Source organism: Primulina eburnea, chromosome 10 (genome assembly GCF_022965805.1).
Source record: "Primulina eburnea isolate SZY01 chromosome 10, ASM2296580v1, whole genome shotgun sequence".
NCBI classification, from domain to species: domain Eukaryota; kingdom Viridiplantae; phylum Streptophyta; class Magnoliopsida; order Lamiales; family Gesneriaceae; genus Primulina; species Primulina eburnea.
This window is the reverse complement of record NC_133110.1, coordinates 11,780,748-11,804,750: the sequence shown is the minus strand read 5'-3', so window position 1 is coordinate 11,804,750 and position 24,003 is coordinate 11,780,748. Positions and strand designations below refer to the sequence as shown.

At 34.0% G+C, this 24,003-nt stretch overlaps 1 protein-coding gene across 1 annotated transcript; it reads left to right on the top strand.

Annotated features, from left to right (window-relative positions):
• Nucleotides 1-475: 475 nt before the first annotated feature.
• Nucleotides 476-11,463, top strand: LOC140803107 (probable U3 small nucleolar RNA-associated protein 11). The gene is made up of 7 exons (XM_073158807.1): nucleotides 476-550; nucleotides 658-748; nucleotides 853-944; nucleotides 1,048-1,141; nucleotides 1,237-1,320; nucleotides 10,167-10,246; nucleotides 11,364-11,463. The coding sequence occupies exons 1-5, from the start codon at nucleotides 495-497 to the stop codon at nucleotides 1,318-1,320; spliced, it is 417 nt and encodes a 138-aa protein (XP_073014908.1). The 5' UTR covers nucleotides 476-494; the 3' UTR covers nucleotides 10,167-10,246; nucleotides 11,364-11,463.
• Nucleotides 11,464-24,003: the final 12,540 nt, after the last annotated feature.

The window sequence follows — 24,003 nt, the reverse complement described above, 5'->3', positions numbered from 1 at the left end:
GTCAACCCTACCGATATTAACAATAAAAAATAATACTCTTAGCATAAAAAGTAATATTTTTCATGGAAGATCCAAATAAGAGATCCATCTCACAAAATACGATTCGTGATATCGTCTCACATAAGTTTTTGCACTCAATCCGGAAGCCAATTTGCATGATTGAATTTTAGTTAATTTAGAATAATTTTTTTGCCACAATATAAAATACTTTTCATCAAATCAAGATTCTCTGCATTGATGTCTCCTTTAAACCCTAAGCCTTCACCGCTTTCCACAGGCGAGTCTTCTGTGCTTAATAATTATTTTGAATTTGGTGTAAATACGAAAGAAATCCGTTGTTTTTTTTCTGTACCGATAATCTTCGCTGTTTCACGGTTAAATTATTTCAACTCAAGATTTTTGTTAGCCCTTTATGTTTTCTGTACTGGTTTTTGCCTTTCTGAAGTGCGTAAATTGATTTTAAAGTTCTGTGAAGTTTTTTTGCTAGCATAAAGATGTCGTCTTTAAGGAATGCTATTCCAAGAAAATCTCACAAGGAGCGCGCTCAGCCGTAAGTGTGATTACTTTTTGGGGCCATTAATTTTTTTATTGCCCGTTTTGAAATATTTTGACGTATATTTCTGGTTCACTCAATTGATGATTTGTTGTGTGTACCAGGCATTTGAGAAGGAAATTTGGGCTGCTCGAAAAACATAAAGATTATGTCATTCGTGCACGAGCCTATCACCAGAAGGAGCAGACTTTACTGGTAATTTCTACTACCCTGCATCTTGTTGGTTTTGGTAGCATTTTATGAACAAAATTTGGCGAGTTCTTATTTTATGGTAAGTCGCTTCTGTGTGTTTATAACAGAAACTTAAGGAAAAAGCAGCATTGAGGAACCCAGATGAATTTTACTTCAAGATGATTAAAGCAAAAACTGTTGGCGGAGTCCATAAACCTGAGTAAGCTGGAAAATTTTATTTTTATGAGGTTATCTGTTCTCTTTTGAGGATATTTATTTGAGTGTAATTTGAATATTAGCTGTTGAATGTGGATTTTGTAAAGGAGCCAGGCTAATAAGTACACTAACGAAGAGCTGATGTTGATGAAGACCCAAGACATTGGATATATTTTGCAGAAGCTTCAAACTGAAAAAAAGGTTTTATTTTAGAGTTTCTGGTTTTTTGGGTCTCGGATTCTCGAGATAGCTGTCATGCAGGTTCTTTATTTTGAAATTTAACTTTTTGGATGCAGAAAATTGAAAGACTTAATGGTATGCTGCATTCTCTTGACAATCAGTCATCATCCAAACATGTTTATTATGCCGACAACAGGTGAGTGATCAAGCCCTTTTTCTGCTGATTCTTGATAGTTTTCATACCCATTTTTTAGAGTAGTCAATTTCATGTTATAATAGTTATGTCACCACCAAAGTTTATTCTTTTCTCATTATTAGATATGGTCGCTTCTGATAGCTCAATTAATTTATTTCTTCAAAGTCATTTTATTCCCTTCAGCTTTAGAAAGAACGTCTAATATGTAATCTAGGCAATTAAGATAAAACTATCCTAAGGCCAATTTCAAAAGTTCAATGACCAAGTGTAAAGGCCCGAAATTCGTGCTTGAAAATTTGCTTAAAAATCTATAATTTTCTTTTTTAAATAATTAAATTGCCTCATTCATAAAATAGATCGATAAATAAAGGTTAATGTTCAAAATGGCAGCGGAAGAAATTAATGTTTGCAAAGTATCAATTTAAAATAATTCATCAACAGATAAAAACTGAGTACGGAAAATAATAAATGCTAAAAATGAGGTCCTCGGGTTCCACTACTGCCGACTCAAGCTAGCTCATTGGTCCCGGCCCTCGGCCCCGACCTCATCAGTACCTATAACAATCAAGTCTAGTGAGTCTAAAGACTCAGCATGCATATATCGTAAATAACAAGTAAATAAATAATAAAGTCTCATGCAAGTGAAAATATCCTGTAATGAGGTGTAACGTAAAATATCATTTCAATGGTAATTATAGTACGTGCATAACTGAACTGAAAATATCATGGTAAAAATGTTTGCTCCTTGGAGCCCTGTAATAAAAAAACTTGTAATAGTTTTCTTAGTGAGATTATCGTCTACGCAAGTGGTTTCTGAACTGAACTGACCGGCAACTGGCAACCGGGCCGGTAACTGGCGACCGAGGGAAACTGACCGGTAACTGGCGACCGGGTGAAACTGACCGGTAACTGACGACCGGACCGGTAACTGACGACCGAGAACTGAACGGACCGGTAACTGGTGACCGGATGAAATAATAATCCCAGGATAGTAAAGGGACCAAAAGCAATATCGCATAAATCTCAAAATGAATATTTTGCTCGTGATATAATTAAATAACATCATTAAATATGAACAATTTCGATCTTCTTGCATTAAAGTCATGTACTTGCGATATTTAAAAATACCTATATGGCTTGATTGAAGAGTGAAAGAAGATATAATCATGCCTTGGTTTGTTTTGACAGAAAACAAACAAAATAACGACACGGCACGGCGGAGACGGAGTGCTCTTCACTTTCTCACTTTTTCTCTCTTAATTCCTTTAAACCAAGCATGCACCATAATTATTATAATAGCGTAAAAATCGTAAACGTGATGCATGAACATTTAAAATATCATGATTTGTGCTCAGGACGCTGCCAGGACAAAAAATCTCACCCCGGTTGCAAAATGATTATTTTGCCCCTGGAAACCCGAAATTAGCGTTTCTCCCCTAGACTTCTACAATTGACCCGAATCTTATCAAACTCATTAAAATGTCCCAAAACATTTTTAAAAGTGTTCTTATACGTAAACTCGAGCCCATACTATAATTTAATCGATTTGTTTTTTTTTTTTAAATTTGGACCGGGGTCCAGGTTTTAATCCGAATCGACTCGAAACGCAACTAAATCTTTTCCAACTTTTGAACCCACCTTACAAACTTTAAAAAGATCCTAAAATTATCACCTCATCCTCATAAACCCACGGCTGGAACTCCAGCACATCATTTGACACTAATCCCTCTCCACAAGCCACGTACCCTTTGCTCACCTCTCCAAATTCATGCCAACCCTCCTCCACCGAACCAGCTCTCAACCAATCACCTCTCGACTAATCTAAGCTCTCTCTTGGACGCAAACAACCCACGAACACACCCCCATGCACCAACCGTTTCACTCATGATCGCCCCACACTAAAATGAGCCACCCACGATTCATGCTCCTTCCCGTGATTGAACCATACCAGGGTGTACCAGCAGCCTTCAGACCTTTCCACAGCCACGGTTCGGACCCCATGTAACCTGGTTCAGACCTCGGATCGGTCTTCAAGCCATCGACTCCACCCCTACCTCCATATATGCACTAACCGAGCCTCCCTCCCAGAAATCCCTCTACTCGACCACTCCTTAGCAGCGTTCAACCACTCAACTAAACCCCAAGCCAAACATCTCGACACACCAGAAACTCTTAACCACACAAGGATTGCAGCCCTTTGCACCGAATTCAGAAAAACGTGAGTTTCAAAGCATGGAATGCAAAGATACATGCACAAACCAAAACCAACCATGCACATACTTGGATCGAGAGTTTCACAAAACAAATACTCACATAACAGCATGTATATATCTTGTATGATGCATAAAGAAAATTGTACAAATGCGTGCCTTGATGTTATAGACGCGAGGGGATCGAAGAACGATTGCCGGAGATATTTTTTTCTTCAAGAAATGATCTTGGCCGATGGAACGGCCTTCAGCAGAAAATGGTGAAACCGATGGAGAATAATGATGAACAAGTGGGTGTCGGCTGGTAGGGGGAAAGGTAGGGTTAGGTTTAGGTTAAAGAATGGTTTAGTGTTAATTAAATAGTAATCAAATGGCTAATGGGTCATAAATTGTTTAATTAAAAGCTTAAAAGAGTTTTAAGCCCAACGAGCTTAAAATTTGGCCCATTAAATCCAAATACAATCTCGAAAAATATTTTGTGTTGAAATGATTTTGAAAATATTAGCCGAACCATTAAAAAGTCTCCCGATTCGATAAAATTTGCGTACCGTTAAAAATTAAAATCCTGCGTGTAAAAATACCCAAAATTTCCCATTTTCGAAAAATACACTTAAAAATGCTTTAAATTAATTTACAAAAATAAATCGTGAAATAAAATAGTTTTTCCTGAAAATTCTCCGGTCTCCGATCCTCGTTCGAACGTGAAATGCATCTAGAAATCCTAATGCATGAATTTCATGAATTAAATCTTATCATGCATGAATTATGTATAAAATGCATAAAAATAATTAAACACAAATTAATGAAATAAACATGCATTTTATGCTTTAAAGGAATTTAATAAAATACCAAATAAATTTAATAATTTGCTTCATGTGGTTCACGTGGACTTTTTGGTTTTCGGGACGTTACAATCTTCCCCATTTAAATTGAATTTCGTCCCCGAAATTCGCTTATCCTTTATAATCAAAAGGTTTAGATTCTTAATTCTAGTATCCCAATAATCCACACTTCCGCTGCACTACTCTGAGAAAATAAATGTTAAACCGTCCTTATGTCTCCTCAATCCTAATTATATTGCCTACTGAATCCTTGATTGCGAATTGCAACTTTAAAAGACTTATGGTGACTTAGTTTTATTCTACTATGTCCTCGAATTTCTGACTTTCTCGCAATTTCTCATACTATAAATGGATATCCCAACTTATCGCATTTTACTTTTCTTATACAACACCCATAATGTCCAGCGTCCTATTACATTGGTATTTAGACAGTTCAACTTAGGAAACCTTAGCCTAAAAATTTACTGATCGACTTCTATCCTCGGTGATACACTTAAAATTTAAACTTTATCTCAACCACATAACAAAATTAGCCTAAGATACTTGAATCGAATATTTATCTTACGGCACCAAACTTACATAACTTAATTATTTACAAGTACACCCCAAATATTAAATTATTGCAAATCTTAAATTCGAGTAGTGATAATCCATAAAACCCAAAATATACAATCTCGATCTTCTACCTTAATAATAAAACCCTTATAGTATAAAATACATTCTTAAACTATTCTCTTTCCACTTACAATATAGTCGAGGCCTAAGACTCGGGATTTTCCTCATTGAACAAATGTCGCATTCTTAAGTATCATCATTACTTAATTAAATATTAGCGTATAAAACTTAATAAGTTATCTCATGGTAGCATTAGACTAACTTTAATAAATCAACTTCACTTATAACCCATAGAGTTCTAGAATCCCCATAACAAGCTTTTAGATTTTTTACTCGATAAAAATCTTAACATTCATTCATTGATAACTAATGTTGAACACAACTAATTTCTTTTTGTTTTTAATTCACCCAAAATTTCCGTATGAAAAAAATATCCCATAAATTTGAAATTCAAACTTACACAATCCAAGTAGTCTAAGATAACCTAATTCCAACACACATAATCCCTTATTCCCAAATTTCTTAATGACTTACAAAAATTCTTCAAGGTAAGGTGTCTACCTCAATTCTTATATGCGTCTATCAAGTAACCTACCTATCCATCATACCCGACTTTCTAGAAAGATTTAACCCCAACAAAGATATAATTTTAACTCTTAAGATCACGATTAAAACTTATGATACGTCGAACTTAATTTCTCAAAATTTTGTTAACTCAATATCTACTATTATAACTTAACTAACTGATCACTTTACCTTAAATTGTCGTCACTTTAAATTCGTAATTCGTCACAACATTATTTATCTAACGTTTAAATTTTCACGCCTAAGATTGATTCATCCTACAATGTCCTTGGTTACCATTCATTATAACATTATAACCCAAATATCTAAATATTATATATTTCCTTCAAGACTAAATAACCGAAAAGTCCTATCCTTTAAACCGTTCAATTCCCACTTACTACTAAATAAGTTCTCAAATTTCTTAAAATTGTAAAATTAATTCTTACTTTCCTCGAACATCATCCAATTTTTCCCTAAATCTCGAAATTCCACAATTACCCGTGAGTCCTCAGTATTACCAATTTCATTTTATAGATTTCCCGTATCATAAGGTTCAATAGCCTTAAGTTTATTAAACCAAAAATTAATTCCCATAACACGTCTTACATTTCTTAAAATCCCAAGTGTTCCTCAAAAGTTCGCATTTACTCCTTAAAAATTTTGAAAATTGTAATCTGGCCCTTATACTTCTCCAAATTTACATTTTGGACCTACAACTCTTCGAAATTTGCATTATTGTCCCCATAAAATTTTCCATATTTCCCTCATTGAACTTTTAAATTCTCGAACTCAAAAATTAAATCCCAAAATTTGGTAAATTCGAAAATAGTCCCTTAGAATTTTTTTGTTTTGTACTTAGGTCCTCAAATTATTAGTTATCACAATCGGGTCCTTAAAATTCTTAATTCATGCAATTCAATCCTTAAATCCAACTAGATAGAGCATGCATCCTAAATAAATTCTCATAATTAATCTTACATTTTTATAGATACTTAAAATTCTCAAATTGTACATTTATAATCTTAATGATTGTCGTAGTCTTCGAATCGCTATTGCTTATATGAAATCCTCAAAAGTTCACTCGACTAGCAACCAAGAACCATCAATAATTTCTTAGAAATTCTCCAAGTCCCAAAGGCATTCATAATTTTCAAGATTAACTTATGACCCATAAGGAGGACATCGGTACTGTTGACCAAAAATTAATATAGTCAAATCAATTTCAACTTCTCCTAAAGCCCAATATTTGGATTCTTAGACATTTAAAATTCCAAACGTAACCAACATCCATAATTACATTATTTCTTTAAATTTAAATAAATACTGAATAATTAAAATCTAAACATAAAAAATTTCATGAAAACATGCTGATAAAATATTTCATGCTTTAAATAAAAGGCGTAAATATAAAACTTACAGACCGAAGACGTGACTTCATGAGCTTCTCGTGGTCAGTAGTAGTAAAACCCTTTACAAGAAATAGGCTTTGATACCAAATGTAAAGGCCCGAAATTCGTGCTTGAAAATTTGCGGAAAAATTATAATTTTCTTTTTTAAATAATTAAATTGCCTCATTCATAAAATAGACCGATAAATAAAAGTTAATGTTCAAAATGGCAGCGAAAGAAATTAATATTTGCAAAATATCAATTTAAAATAATTCATCAACAGATAAAAACAGAGTTCGGAAAATAATAAATGCTAAAAATGAGGTCCTCGGGTTCCACTACTGCCGACCCAAGCTAGCTCACTGATCCCCGCCCTCGGCCCCTACCTCATCAGTACCTACAACAATCAAGTCTAGTGAATCTAAAGACTCAGCATGCATATATCGTAAATAACAAGTAAATAATTAATAAAGTCGCATGCAAGTGAAAATATCCTGTAATGAAGTGTAACGTAAAATATCATTTCAATAGTAATTATAGTACGTGCATAACTGAACTAAAAATATCATGGTAAAAATGTTTGCTCCTTGGAGCCCTGTACTGAAATAACTTGTAATAGTTCACTTGGTGAGATTATGGTCTATGGAAGTGGTCCCTGAACTGAATTGACCGGTAACTGACGATCGGGCCGTTAACTGAGGATTGGGGGAAAAACTGACCGATAACTGGCGACCGGGTGAAACTAACCGGTAACTGACGATCGAACCGATAACTGACAACCGAGAACTGAACTTACCGGTAAATGGCGACCGGATGAAATAAGAATCCCAGGATAGTAAAGTGACCACAAGCAATATCGCATAAATCTCAAAATGAATATTTTTCTCGTGATATAATTAAATAACATCATTAAATATGAACAATTTCGATTTTCTTGCATTAAAATCATGTACTTGTGATATTTAAAAATACCTATATGGCTTGATTGAAGAGTGAAAGAAGATATAAACATGCCTTGGTTTGTTTTGACAGAAAACAAACGAAATAACGACACGGCACGACGGAGACAGAGTGCTCTTCACTTTCTCACTTTTTCTCTCTTAATTCCTTTAAACCAAGCATGCACCATAATTATTATAATAGCGTAAAAATCGTAAACGTGATGCATGAATATTTAAAATATCATGATTTGTGCTCAGGACGCTGTCAGGACCAAAAATCTCACCTCGGTTGCAAAATGATTATTTTGCCCCTAGAAACCCGAAAATTAGCGTTTCACCCCTAGACTTCTACAATTGACCCGAATCTTACCAAACTCCTTAAAATGTCCCAAAATATTTTTAAAAGTGTTCTTATACGTAAACTCGAGCCCATACTATAACTTAATCGATTTGTTTTTTTTTTAAACTTGGACCGGGGTCCAAGTTTTAATCCGAATCGACTTGAAAACGCAACTAAATCTTTTCCAAATTTTGAACCCACCTTAAAAACTTTAAAAAGATCCTAAAATTATCACCTCATCCTCATAAACCAACGGCTGGAACTCCAGCACATCATTTGACACTAATCTCTCTCCACAAGCCACGTCTACCTTTTGCTCACCTCTCCAAATTCATGCCAACCCTCCTCCACGGAACCAGCCCTCAACCAATCACCTCTCGACTAATCTAAGCTCTCTCCTGGATGCAAACAACCCACGCAAACACCCCCATGCACCAACCCTTTCACTCATGATCGCCCCACACTAAAATGTGCCACCCACGGTTCATGCTCCTTCCCGTGATTGAACCATACCAAGGTGTACCAGCAGCCTTCAGACCTTTCCACAGCCACGGTTCAGACCCCATGTAACCTGGTTCAGACCTCGGATCGGTCTTCAAGCCATCGACTCCACCCCTACCTCCATATATGCACTAACCGAGCCTCCCTCCCAGAAATCCCTCTACTCGACCACTCCTTAGCAGCGTTCAACCACTCAAATAAACCCCAAGCCAAACATCTCGACACACCAGAAACTCTTAACCACAAAAGGATCGCAGCCCTTTGCACCGAATTCAGATAAACGTGAGTTTCAAAGCATGGAATGCAAAGATACATGCAAAAACCAAAACCAACCATGCACATACTTGGATCGAGAGTTTCAGAAAACAAATACTCACTTAACAGCATGTATATATCGTGTATGATGCATAAAGAAAATGGTACAAATGTGTGCCTTGATGTTATAGATGCGAGGGGATCGAAGAACGATTGCCGGAGATATTTTTTTCTTCAAGAAATGATCTTGGCCGATGGAACCTTCAGCAGAAAATGGTGAAACCGATGGAGAATAATGATGAACAAGTTGGTGTCGGCTGGTGGGGGGAAAGGTAGGGTTAGGTTTAGGTTAAAGAATGGTTTAGTGTTAATTAAATAGTAATCAAATGACTAATGGGCCCTAAATTGTTTAATTAAAAGCTTAAAAGAGTTTTAAGCCCAACGAGCTTAAAATTTGGTCCATTAAATCCAAATACAATCTCGAAAAATATGTCGTGTTGAAATGATTTTGAAAATATTAGCCGAACCATTAAAAAGTCTCCCGATTCGATAAAATTTGCGTACCGTTAAAAATTAAAATCCTGTGGGTAAAAATACCCAAAATTTCCCATTTTCGAACAATACACTTAAAAATGCTTTAAATTAATTTACAAAATTAAATCGTGAAATAAAATAGTTTTTCCTGAAAATTCTCCGGTCTCCGATCCTCGTTCGAACTTGAAATGCATCTAGAAATCCTAATGCATGAATTTCATGAATTAAATCTTATCATGCATGAATTATGTATAAAATGCATAAAAATAATTAAACACAAATTAATGAAATAAACAATGCATTTTATGCTTTAAAATAATTTAATAAAATACCAAATAAATTTAATAATTTGCATCATGAGGTTCACGTGGACTTTTCGGTTTTCGGGACGTTACACCAAGGGGCAATGAGACTGTCTTCTCTGGAACTTCTTTTTGAATCACTTGAATTCCATGTTTACACTTGTGTGTCTACAAATGACAGATTTTTTTTTCATCCAAGACAGTGATTTGGTGGTAATGTACTGGTCACACAAAGTATTAATGCATAAAATGGTGCAGGGCAAATATTGCTCAGTAGTATAGAATTTTGAGCTTAGTAGATATTTTTGTGTTTCATGAAGTATGTTGGCTGGCTGTTGATTCTCTTTCTACGGAGGAGGCAAGAGAAGTACGCAAAAAAGTTTCAGAACAAGGGAACCCATCAGCTTTTAAAGACTTGCCTAAAGTTATTTTGAGGTACTGAAAGCTATTTTTTTTAGTCAATTGCCTCCTACGAAATTGAATTGCCAGATTGATAACCTGTTTTTACTTGCCTCCCCACAATTAAGATCACTACCGCGTACCGAATGATATCATTACCGTCAATCCATAAGCTATATTGCAAAAACGAAGTGGACTACAAATTTTCCTTGACAATCAGAAATAATTTGCTTTAGTCTGCCTGTCCTCACAGCTCTTTCATTTGTCTCTTCACCACCCATACTTTACCCCCTTTAAGTTATCAATACCTCACTTGTTGATTGAATATAGTTATATTTGGCGTCTTGTCATAATATCTTATTTTTCTTATTGAATTTAGTTTTCAATTTCTACTTCTTTGGTATTCCCTGCTATTGTTCGAGTTTTCTCTTCAAAAACTTTTTTGGATTTGTTGGTCACAGATATATACCAATTGGGAATATAAATCGCATGCTATGTGAGTTAATTATAATTCCATTTATGCGTGTATGATAAATATTTATGGCCGTGTGTTTTTTTGTCTTGTCTGGTCTTTCTACTGGGCTTATATTTCTTCCCAAAGATCAATACTATCCCGTCATTGTGAGTGTTGTATCTTTGTATAAATTTTATGGAATTAGGGGATGATACTTTTCTCCATCATTTATCCTTGCCACTTGATGAACTTTGGTTCAAGAAATCGAATTGATGCACAAGTGCTAGAGCATTTAAACCCAACTGACGTTTCTTGTATCATGAACTACTATCTATCATATTCCCTAAAGGGTCTTGCTTGTTGGCAATCGTTGCTGCATTTTCCTAAAATTTAATCATTTTTCTATGCTGTATCTTTCTACTTTGATTATGGGTATTTAGTTTTATTCCAAATGACTTTTATGTTTCTTGTAGAACATAACTTTATCGAATCAAATGGTTGGTTATCTGTCCGCCGTGCACAAATCCTTTTCCTTTTGATGAGTTTTTCTTTGGTTGATTTCCAAATTTCTTTTCAGTCTCTCCTTGGCTTTAGGCCTTCATATTACTTTTGTTTATCTTCTACATCGAGGAAGTTAGACTAGAATTTGTGGTTGAGGAGTTTCGTTTAATCGTGTATAGAAACACGGTCAACATGCAGGAAGACAGATTCTTCATATCGAGTGCTAGAGGCTAGAAAAAAACGGTTAAAATATCTAGAGAAAATATACACGGATATGTCTATGCAGAAAGAGTTACAGGTATCAATATTTCAGAGAGTACGTTATACGCTTCATTTTTTCCTTGTTTCGCTGTAGGGTAATCATTTTAATGCATCATTGGTGCAGAAAAGGGGAAAGAAACGCAAACTGCGTGAATATGAAATGGTTAGTCCCACTTCAAGCCCCATGTATAAATGGCGACAGGAAAGGAAACATTGAATAGAATACTTATATAACGAAGATTTCTTGAATGAGAACCTGAGGAGGGGACGTGAAACAATATCTTGTAGTCATCTGGGAAGCACAATTTTCGTAACTGTGTGGAAACTGCGTGATTTTTTAATCGGAACAACTGTAAACGTTGAAACATAATTTTTCTGTGACTGATGTTGGAAACAAAAGTATACTTCAATGTTTTCATAACCGGATCACCTTCATAACCGGACCGGTGATCGAATCGAAAAACACATGTTGAATTTATGGTGTGACTGAAAATTGTTATATTATATAAAATAATAATATAATATTATAAATAATGAAAAAGATATAGTTACCGATATAGTGATATTTCATGCTTTTAAGTTCCCAAAAATACTCTGCCATTAGAGCAGTCAGATCCATCAAATTTCACTGCGAAGAACTATAATAATGTGTGTAAAGTTTATAGCTTATATTTTAATTGTCGAAATTCTTTTCCATAAAAATATAATACAAAAAAGTGGGAAAATAGAGTGTTGTTTTGAATGTTTTATATATATATATATATATATATATATATATATATATATATATATATATATATATATATATACATTTAGAAAACTAACATTTAAAAATATGTTCTATTTAGATATATGTGTAATAAAAGAGTTACTTTGGAGAGAGTTCAAACAAGTTTTATGGTTTATGCATAACTTTTTAGGTTTGCTACCTTTTGCTATGACAAGCGAGCAAACTTGGGCCGCCACACATCGATTTGGTATTTAAAGAATTCGGTGGTGAACCCAAGTTGGTGATTTATTGTTAAATTTGATCGTGAATTATTTAGTTCTGGCCATATTGATAAGTTGTTTTTGATACTGGGCGAGAAAATTGAAGATAAGGCATTTCTAGATTTGATAAAACTGTTGTTTGAATGTAAGATAGTCAACATTGAATTGGGTGGGGTTTGTTTAGGCAGGGGTCTGCCTCAAGAGTCTGCCTTGAGTTCGATGTTGATCAATGTTTACTTTAATGGGTTTGATAAGGAAATTCAAGAATTACTATTAAACACGAATTAAGAGATCCCTAAGTTCGTGGAAAATGATCTTGTATCGGCTGAAAGAGATTCAGACCATGTTTTTTTATAAGCCATTGAAGATTTATGTTGTCCGATTATTGGATTAGATATTGATTGTTACTTCAGGAACAAAGATTGATGGCTTTAGAATTGAAGAATAGAGTAGTGAAGTTATTAGAACATGATTTGGATTTGAGAGTGGAAAAAATTACAACTGTCATTCATAGCGCGGTTCACTACAAAAAAGCGGAAGGCGTAGCGACGGTTTTTATAAAACCGTCGCCTATTAAATTTAGCGACAATTTACTAACACCCGTCGCTAAAATAGCGATATCAACCGTCGCTAATATTGCGACAATTCCACAAACCGTCGCCCATGTGCGACGGTCTTGTATTCTGCCGTCGCTATGTTAGCGACCGTTTTTAATCAACCGTCGCTTAATTTTAAAGACGACGGGTTTTTTCAAAACAGTCGCTATAGAGCGACAGTTTAAATAAACCGTCGCTTAATTTGATAAGCAACGGTTTTCATAAAACCGTCGCTATGATAAACGTCGCTATAATAGCGACGGTTATGCATCAACCGTCTTCCATCTAGATCCGTGACGAATATAAACAAACTGTCATGTCTACGAGTTTTAAAAGTGCGGAAATATTTTTTTATTATAATAAAACTCACATTTTCGAATAACATTTAAAAATGATCTTAAATATTCGACCATAAAAATAGCGTCGTTTAAAAATAATCAAACTCATCTTTTAAAATAATCATATTTATTTTAACATAAAAATAGGCATGTTGTCGTACTGAAATTATCATTTAACAATACTCGTAAGCATTTGCCAATAAAAATTATCACGGGAAATAAGCGAGTAAAAATCCTAACATCCAAATCATAAACGTAGGAAAATTTTCATCTCCTCTCAACATCATAAAATCATAATGCGGAAAACATGTCGTCCTCGGGTCGTGTCGTCGCACCAGGTCTTCCTACTCAGAGTTCGGCACCTCCAGTCTCCTCATCATTTAGCTCACCTGCATCACACACGTCTAGTGAGTCTAAAGACTCAACACACCTGCACCGTTGATAACAAGTACATATACATAGCACACAGCAGTGAAAAATATCATACTCAACATATCTTTCATGAACTTAAAAGCATAATTTAAACGTGTCGTGTAAAATCGTATCGTCTCAAAACATGTCATCATATAATTATATGTGTCGTGTAAAATCATATCATGTCAAAACATATCATCTCATGTTATCATATACGTATACATTTTCTTTTAATTGAATTCAGTTCATTAGTTGTGACTTTCGTATCAGCTCTATCGTATCAGCTCTATCGATGGATCCATCTATAAAAACCGTGGTACCCGGCGGCGGGGGACATCAGCGATAGCATTACCCGCCCACTGAGCCCGGGCCTCAGCTCCTCATATCTCATGTCATCGTATACTTATACATCGTCAGTCACAACCAATTCCCATCCTTCAAAAATATCATCATTTTCCTCACTTAATAAAAACATGCATATGCGTAACTTTTCCTTTAAAACAAGCATGCAACGTATTTATCGTAATTGCGTAAAAATCATAAAAATGATGCATAAACATTTAAAATATCATATATTTGTGCTCAGGGCGCTACCAGGACCAAAATCTCACCCCGGTGCAAAATGACCATTTTGCCCCTGGAAACCCAAAAATTACCTTTTTGCCCCTAGACGTCAAATTTCACCTTTTTGACATTTTCTTAATTCCATTGACTCTAACATGTCCCAAATAATTATTTAAGCCTACATGAACTTTCCCATATTTTTATTTGGCTTAAATCTATGACTTTTAAATTAATCTTTAAATATAACATATTAATGCGTTTTAATCCCGAATTAAACCAAACCTTAGCATAAACTTCCCAAATTAAAAACTTAGACTTCTAATAATTATTTGAGCTAAAATATAATTTCCCATAATTTTATCAAGCTTGAATCTAGGCGTTTCAATTAATCCTTTAATTTACGTTTCGTGCGGCGACTAAATCCCGGATAAATCCAAAACTCATTATTATTATCCGAAACTTACCGAACTCCTAAAAATGTCCCAAAACATATTTAAAAGCTTCCCTAGACGTAAATTCGAGCCTAAAACAAAACTTAATCGATTCATTTTAAAACTTGGACCGGGGTCCTGGTTTTAATCCGAATCGACTCAAAACACAACCAAATTTTTCCCAACTTTTTAACACATCTTACACACACTATAAAGCTCCTAAAACTTCCACCTCAGCCCCTAAAACTAACGGCTGATGAACCAGCAAGTCGTTGGACTCTAATTCCCGCCAACAAGACACGTACACCATCAATCACCCCTCTAAATATTTGTGATGGCCCTTCTCCACCGAAAACATCCCTCAACCAATCATATCTTGGCAACTCTAGGCTCTTCTGGACTCAAATAACCCATGCTTGAATTTCCATGCACTAACCCCTTCCCTCCCGATAAGAAATAACCGAACCCACTCCTCAAGGAAACCATCGACACGACCCTTTCCTTGCAGCATCCCACAACTAAAATAACACCCAAGCCAACTACTTGATACCACCAGCAGCCCCTTGCACGGTACATTAAAACGTGAGTGGAAAACAAAGAATACATGTATTTGACAAGAACAAACGGAAACCTTCCCTGGTATGGCTGGATCGAGATATACACACGCATATAACACATCACAGTATGTATAAGACGTAAATGATGCAGAAATAAGGGTACGGAGCGTGCCTTGAAGATTGAAAAACAAGAACAATGCAAAGGGAGACCCGGTTGAAGCTTTTCTTTTGCAAAACAAGAGAGAACCGACGCCTTCAATCATGGAGCTCTGAAACCGAGGGTGGGGAATGCTGAATGGGGAGAGAATCTGAATGGAGAGGGACGTGTATCAGCTGTGGGGGGGTTACGGGAGGTTAAGGGATTTAATTAGGCTTAATGAGGTTGCAATTAAAAAGGTTAATGGGCTCTAACCTTGATAATTAAAGGTTTAAAATAATATTTAAGTCTAATGAGTTCAAAAGTTGGCTCGTTAAATTCAAATACACTCCCGAAAAATATTTCGTGTTGAAAAGGTTTTGAAAATATTAGTCGAACCCTTAAAAAGTCCCCCGATTTGATAAAATTTGCGTACCGATAAAAATTAAAATCCTGCAGGTAAATATATCCATAAAAATCCTATTTTGCTAAATACCTTCAAAACACCTTATTTTAATGAATAAAAAATTAATTATGTAATAAAATAATTTTCCTGAAAATTCTCCGGTCTCCGTTTCTCTTCGATCGTGAAATTCACCTAGAAATCCTAATGCATGAATTTCATGAATTAAATCCTATCATGCATGAATTATGCATAAAATGCATAAAATAATTAAACACAAATTAATAAAATAAACATGCATTTAATGCTTTAAAATAATTTAATAAAATATCAAAGAAAATTAATAATTTACATGCACGTGGTTCACGTGGACTTTCATATTTTCGGGACGTTACAATCTTCCTCCCTTAAATTGAATTTCGTCCCAGAAATTCGCTTATCCTCGATACACCAAAATTTTAGACTGTTAATTCTAGTATCCCAATAATATACGCTTCCGCTGCGCTACTCTGATAAAATAAGTGTTAAACTGTCCTTACGTGTCCTCAATCCTAATTAAATTTGCCTACCTAAATTCTCATTGGCGGATCGCAACTTAAAACAACTTATGGTAACTTAGTTCTATTTTCTATAACCTCGAATTTCAACTTTTCTTAAACTTCCCAATATTAGAAATGACAGTCGGAATTTTATTGCGTCTTACTTTCTTATATTATACCCAAGATGTTCATTGACCTATTATACTCCAATATTGAAATATTAACAGCATCATTTCTTAAATTTATTGAACCCAAGATATGTTAAATCTTCAAATCCAAGTATTGACATTCATGCAGTTCGACTTAAGAGATCTTAGCATCAAAATTTTCTAATCGACTTCTATACTGGGTAAAACACTTAAAAGTTAAACATTATCTAAACCTTAATTATAATAATATTAGCATAAAATCCTTGAATCGAACTTTATCTTACCACACCAAACTTACATAAGTTAACTATTTAGAAGTACATCCTAACATAACGTTGTTGCAAATCTTAAATTCGAGTAGTGTTAATCCATAAAACCCAAGACATATGATACCGATCTTCTACCTAAATAATAAAATCATTCTAGCACCAATTACATGCTTAAACTATTATCTTCCCAATTACAAGAAAGTTGAGGCCGAAGACCCTTGAACTTTTCTCATTGGAACAAATGTCGCATTCTTACGCATCCTTAATGCTTAATTAGTAATAGCGTATAAAACTTATTAAGTTAGCCCATGGTAGTCTTAGACTAACTCTAATAAATCAACTATGCTTACAACTCATAGAGCTCTAGAATCCCCACATCAAGATTTTAGATTTTTTTTTTACTCGATAAGAATCTTAATATTCGTTTCTCGGTAATCTATGTTGAACACCACAAATTCCCTTTTCGTTTATTTCACCCAATTTTTAATATATAATATAACTCCAACACACATATCTGCTTTATTCCAAGTTTCTTAATGACTTTTAAAAATTTCCCAAAACAAGGTGTCTACCTCACCTCTTACATGCGTGTAACGACCCGAAAATCAGACTACGTATAAGCCATGCATAATTATTACTATTTAAATTTAAAAATGATATGTGTATATATATATATATATTTATATATATATATATATATGAAGGGCCTAATTCATTTTTGATATTTGACAAGTCATAACTATTTATTTTAAATGCAAAATTTTAGTTTTATCTTTTCAGTTAAATACGCGAGGCCGGACCGGAGTTACAGATTTGAGATAAGATTAATAATAAGAAAATATTCCTAAATTTAAATAAGTCAAGGAATAAGTTAATTTATAGAAAAAGAATGTTTTAGGATTTATTTAATTAATTGGAGTCAAGTTAGTAAATAAATTCTATTAGGTTCAATATTTAATTAAAGTTGAAGAAAAAGGTGTAAACAATTGTAGATGAATTAATCTAGGTATAATATATTCGAGAAATTAAACACAACATTTAAAAACATTTAAATTTGGAGGTCAAGCATGCCATACAAAATTCTAAGCAAGATTCTAAACTAAATTAATTTGTTAATGCATTAAAATATATAATGGAGGTTTAACATTTTAATCAAATAAAATGCAAGGATTAAATAAAAACCTATCATGCAAATGAGTAACAAATTCGGTCAAGCCTTAAACCATTTCTAATGTGATTAGTAACTCCCCATTCAAGTATGTATTCATCTCCCAATTTTAATGCATCATTTATAAGTAAATTCAAATGCAAAAGACACCTTAATTCTTCCTTAATCTGTCATGCTATCAAAGGGACGGAAACATACAGAAAAGAATAAGAACAAGAATCGGTGAGCAAAGGAATAAGGAAAACAATTCAAACTCCATTCAAATTCTGCACTTGTAACTCTCAAGTAAATGCAATTCAATATCCATTTAACACCTCTTGTAACACTCCTATTCAGTGTCTAGCAAACCCACACTCTCACCATTCGAAAATAATCAGAGAAAACAGCAGCTTAGTACCGAAACACAGCAGCTGAAACAAGAAAAGAATACCAACTCCGATCCCGCCGCTCGTATTCGTCGTTTTGAGTTGTTTTCTTCAAAACAAATTCCAGGCATGTATATATTGTTTCTTTTCTCTTCAATCAAGTCCTATAGATATTTTTAAACCATTATATAACCATGATTCAATCAATATCACGAAATTGACAGCAACTTTCCAAGCAAAAAGTCTGCACAGATTTTTCGGCTCTTTTGTTTCAACTTCACGGTTTTGGTGTGTTTTGTTGCTTACAGGGAGTTGCTCGATTCCAAGCTTTTAAGGCTGCTTCTAGGCATGATTTATAGTGTGTTAGGGTGTTGTTGGTTCAATGGTTTAAGTCCAAACACTCAAAAATAAAGAAAAGACAGCAACCTTTTTCTTAGATGCAGAATTGGATCACAGTTTTGTCATTTGGTTGTTTAGGGTGAGGGTTTGAATCAGTGGTGTGCTGTCGTTGTGCCACCAAATTAATTCCTACCCTTTTAAATAAAACTAGTGCAATGGTGAGTAGGGTCGAATCCACAGGGAACGGGAGATTTATTTCTTTCGAGTAAAATGCAAATAAAGGGGGGATTTGTTTGATAAAAACTAATACTAGAACTAATTTAACATGCAAGAAGAAATAACAAAATCAAGATGAATAACTAATTAAATGTAAATTAATATTACTAAGCTCGATTCAAGGGATTTCTACTATTCAATTGTATCACTGTTCATCGGCTAACATATATTTATTCATGCAATTACAAGCAATTAACTTTAGAATTATAGGGATAGCCGCTAAAATTCTTGTGTTTTCCTAAAATAATTGACCAAACCCAGCATCCAGTCAAAACTTATTAATAATTAACTGGGCACGATAGCGTTCCATATTAATTAAAAATAGCATTTTCGTTTTGTGAAAACAGTTAATCCTAAATCTAACAACCGAGATAGCTGCAATTGATAGATCGCGTTTCGTTGATTTATTTAGATTAAATATGCTATGATAGCACAACACACCTAATCTATCGCTACTCATGTTCCAATCATTCATGACAATTACGGATCACTGAATTCATGGATAGCAGTAGAAAATTATATATCGAATTAAATTGTCAGATTAATCAACATACAACTTTCATATAAATAAATCATAAATCAACAAATACTTGAACAAAGCACAAATATTAAATTAAAGCACAAAAGCCTCACAGTGATAAATCGAATTAGTAAAAAATATCCCTTGAATCAAAAACTAAAACTTAGCCTAAAGTTGTGGAAAGAGTTGGAGAGAAAATCTTGAGCCTCCTTGTTCTTGTGTTACGTGAGATTGGTTGGAAGATTGTAGAAAGCTTTCAATTTTGATTTTTCTCAAATCTTGTGTGCGGCTGTGTCTCTCCTTTTTAATTGAGTAGTGGATTTGGGTTTTATTAAGCTAACAAGCCCAATAATACTTAATTAACCTAATTCTTAAAATATAATATAATAGATAATATTTTATCTATATTTTCCCTTCTTGCAATTTTTTGGCAGCTGAAGTATCATCATAAGGCGTGGCCACGCCTTATTCCAAGACTTCTTCTGGTTTGGTCATTCACTTTGAACTCTATCTTGGAAACTTCAAATGTGATAAACATCACCTTTTTAGCTCAAATTTGTTCCAAGACCGTAAAAGTTCCTCCTACAATAAAATTACACAAAAATGTGTCAATTAAACATATCGGAGGTTAAAATAACGGGAAATATGAAAATAAAATGTTAACTATTACAAGCCTATCAATCAGGGTGGTTCCAGGGACTGTAACTACGGTCTCAAACCTTCTTTATCATGTCTAGGACGTGACCAAATCATCTTTTCAAAGCTTGTGTCATAGGTCCCTCAGATTTTTACAGAAACAGGACAAGTACCCTTCGGTTTCAAAATCTGATTTTTCTGTGGGAGTATAATTTCGGTTTTGGGGTGTGTTTTGGATTGTGGTTGGCTTTTAGCCTGTAGCCATGGTCCAAGCCATGCCTTAGGATGTTGGTAAGAGTCTAGGGTCGATGGTTCAAGCCAAGAGTTAAAATTTTTCAGAGTTTCAACCCAAATAAGCAACATAGCCGCTGCTGTAATTTTAGTGCTTTTTGACAGTAACTTGGGTCACGGTTTTTGGTGTTGGTTGAGTTCTTGGTTGTCTTTTAGCCCATGGCCTTGGACTGGACAATACCTCAATGAGTTAGGAAGGTCATGGTTTTGGCCGTTCGTGATTTGGTCGAGTTTAGAGGTCGTACGAGATTTTACGGCGAAAGGTGCCAAAATGACTCTCGAAAGAGCGTTTTATGTTTTTGGACTCATTTCACTTATTTTCGTGATTTACACTTATTGTGCATATTTTTCAGTATGTTTGTGGTATTTTAATCATGGTTAAACGTCGGTTTAATGTTGGGTCGGGTTGGTACGAAGCCATGGTTAAAAATCAAGTTATTGGTTCTATTTGTCTCGTTTTTGGTTCTATTGTTAAAATTTTGTCAAGTTAAGATTTATTGCATGTGTCACATATTATTAGTAAGTCGCAGCAAGCTTGGGAGCGATCCAACTCATCCGGTAAAATAAGGTTATAATTATATTACGTGCATAAAAATATAAAATGTTTATTTTTGAGATATATGTTATATGTCTTGTGGCCAACTTTATGCTTATGGGTTTGGAAGTCGGTAGGCGCAATCGAGGACCTCTCCGCCCGGTGACTTACGACCGGTTTATGATTATGTATGGGTACGGACATCCAGTCCAAGGGCTGTGATTGATCTCTACCGCCCAGTATACTGTGGTTTAGTCTGATCAGGCGCTTACGCTATGTTATGGGCCACTAGCTTAGAAACATTATCTCTACAGGAAATTATGATATGTTATGACAGAGCTCTATGGAGCAAATCTTTTACGTATGATTTTCAGTAATGCACGTAGGTATAATTATTCATGATATGATTTTCATCGTACGCTTTATGAAACTTTATTTTTACGTTGCAAGCGATTTTATGATATATATTACTTGTTATTCACGATATATACATGTTGAGTCTTTAGACTCACTAGACTTGATTGTTGTAGGTATTGACGAGGTCGAGACCACGGGCGGAGACCAGTGAGCGTTCTTGGGACAGCAGTAGTAAACCCGAGGACCTTACGATTTAGTTTATGCATCTTTTATTATTCAAACTCAGTTTTAATACGTTGGATAATTTATAAATTTTTTTTTACGTTGGATTATTTTTAAATTGTTGCTCGAAAATTTTATTTACTTCCGCTGTTATTTTAAAATGAATATTATTTACATGTTTACTTTAACTAAATAAGACAAGATAATTATTCATTTAGAAAATTTTTATTATTCATTTAGAAATTTTTTAATAATTCCGCAAAATTATGAATACGAAATACGGGCCTTTACAGTTGGTATCAGAGCCTATGATCTTGTAAAGGGTTGTACTACTACTGCTCTCGAGAAGCTCATGAAGTCACGTCTTCGGTCTGTAAGTTTTACATTTATGCATTTTATTTAAAGCATGAATAATTTTAAAAGCATGTTTTCATGAAATGTTTTTACGTTCAGATTTTAATTGTTCAGTGTTTATTTTAAAAAAAAATAAATTATGGAATTATGCATGTTGGGTACGTTTGGAATTGGACATGTCTAAGAATTTGAATATTGGGCTTTAGGAGAGGTTGAAAATGATTTGATTATATTAATTTTTAGGTCAGTAGAGTTGATGTCCTCCTTATGGGTCATAAGTTAATCTTGAAAATTATGAATGCTTTTGGGACTTGTAGAATATCTAAGAAATTATTGATGGTTCTTGGTTGCTAGTCGAGTAAATTTTTGAGGATTTCATAGAAGCAATAGCGATTTGAAGACTACGACAATCTTTAGGATTATAAATGTACAATTTGAGGATTTTAAGTATCTATGAAAATGTAAGATTAATTATAAGAATTTATTTAGGATGCATGCTCTACATAGTTGGATTTAAGGATTGAATTGCAGGAATTGAGAATTTTAAAGACCTAATTGTAATTACTAATAATTTGAGGACCTAAGTGCAAAACAAAATTCTAAGGGACTATTTTCGAATTTACCAAATTTTGGGGATTAAATTTTGAGTTCGAGAATTTAAAAGTTTAATGAGGTAAAGATGGAAAATTTTATGGGGACAATAATGCAAATTTCGAAGAGTTATAGGACCAAAATGTAAATTTGGAGAACTGTAAGGGCCAGATTGCAATTTTCAAAATTTTTATAGATTAAATGCTAACTTTTCAGGAACACTTGGGATTTTAAGTATTTATAGAAATGTAAGACGTGTTATGGGAAATTTTGGGTTTAATAAACTGAAGGTTATTGAACCTTATGATGCGAGAAATCTATAAAATGAAATTGAGAATACTGAGGACTCATGGGTAATTGTGGAATTTCGAGATTTAGAAAAAAAAAATTGGATGATATTCGAGGAAATTAAGAATTAATTTTACAATTTTAAGAAATTTGAGAACTTATTTAGTAGTAAGTGAGAATTGAACGGTTTAAATGATAGGAATTTTCGGTTATTTAGGCTCGAAGGAAATATAGAATATTTAGATATTTGGGTTATAATGTTATAAGAATGACAATCAAGGACACTGTAGGATGAATAAATCTTGGGTTTAAAAATTTAAGCGTTGGTGATATAACGTCGGGGCAAATTAAGAATTTAAAGTGACGACAAGTTAAAGTAAAAATTTATCGGTTAGCTAAGTTATAAGAGTAAACATTGAGTTAGCGAATTTTTTTGGGAATTTAAGTTTGATGTGTCGTAAGTTTTAACCAGGATCTTAACCGTTAGAATTATACCTTTGAGGGAATTTGATTTTTCTAGAAAGTTGAGTATGATGGATGGTTAGGTTACTCGATAAACGCATGTAAAAATTGAATTAGACACCTTATCTTGAGGAATTTTGAAAGTCATTAAGAAATTTGGGACTAAGCGGATATGTGGGCTGGAGTTATACTATCTAAAATATTATTTGGGTTGCATAAGCTTGAATTTCAAGATTTATAATATAGGTGTTCATACATAAGTTTTGGGTGAAATAAAAACAAAAAGAGAATTAGAGGCGTTCAACATAGAGTACCAATGAACTAAAATTAAGATATTAATTGAGTAAGAAATCCGAAATCTTGATATGGGAATTTTAGAACTCTATGGGTGATATGAGCGAAGTTGAATTATTAGAGTAAGTTTATCGCTAACATGAGATAACTTATTAAGTTTTATACACTAGACTTAATTAAGCATTGATGATACTTAAGAATGCGACATTTGTTTCAATGAGGAAAGTCCAGAGTCTTAGGCCTCAACTATATTGTAATTGGAAAGAAAATGGTTTAAGCATATAATTGAGGCTTGAAGGGCTTTAAAATATTGGTAGAAGGTCGATGTTGTATAATTGGGTTTTATGGATTAACGTTATTTGAGGTTTAAGATTTGCAACAATTTTATATTTGGGGTGTACTCGTAAATAGTTAAGTTATATAAGTTTGGGCTGTAGGATAAAGATTCGATTCAAGGATCTTAGACTAATTTTGTTATGGAGCTGAGATAAGA

Excerpts from the sequence above, each read along its gene's own strand:
- LOC140803107 (XM_073158807.1), top strand. The coding sequence starts at position 495 with ATGTCGTCTTTAAGGAATGCTATTCCAAGAAAATCTCACAAGGAGCGC. Across the intron at positions 551-657 it reads CACAAGGAGCGCGCTCAGCC|GCATTTGAGAAGGAAATTTG; the intron begins GTAAGTGTGATT and ends TGTGTGTACCAG. Across the intron at positions 945-1,047 it reads GGCGGAGTCCATAAACCTGA|GAGCCAGGCTAATAAGTACA; the intron begins GTAAGCTGGAAA and ends GATTTTGTAAAG.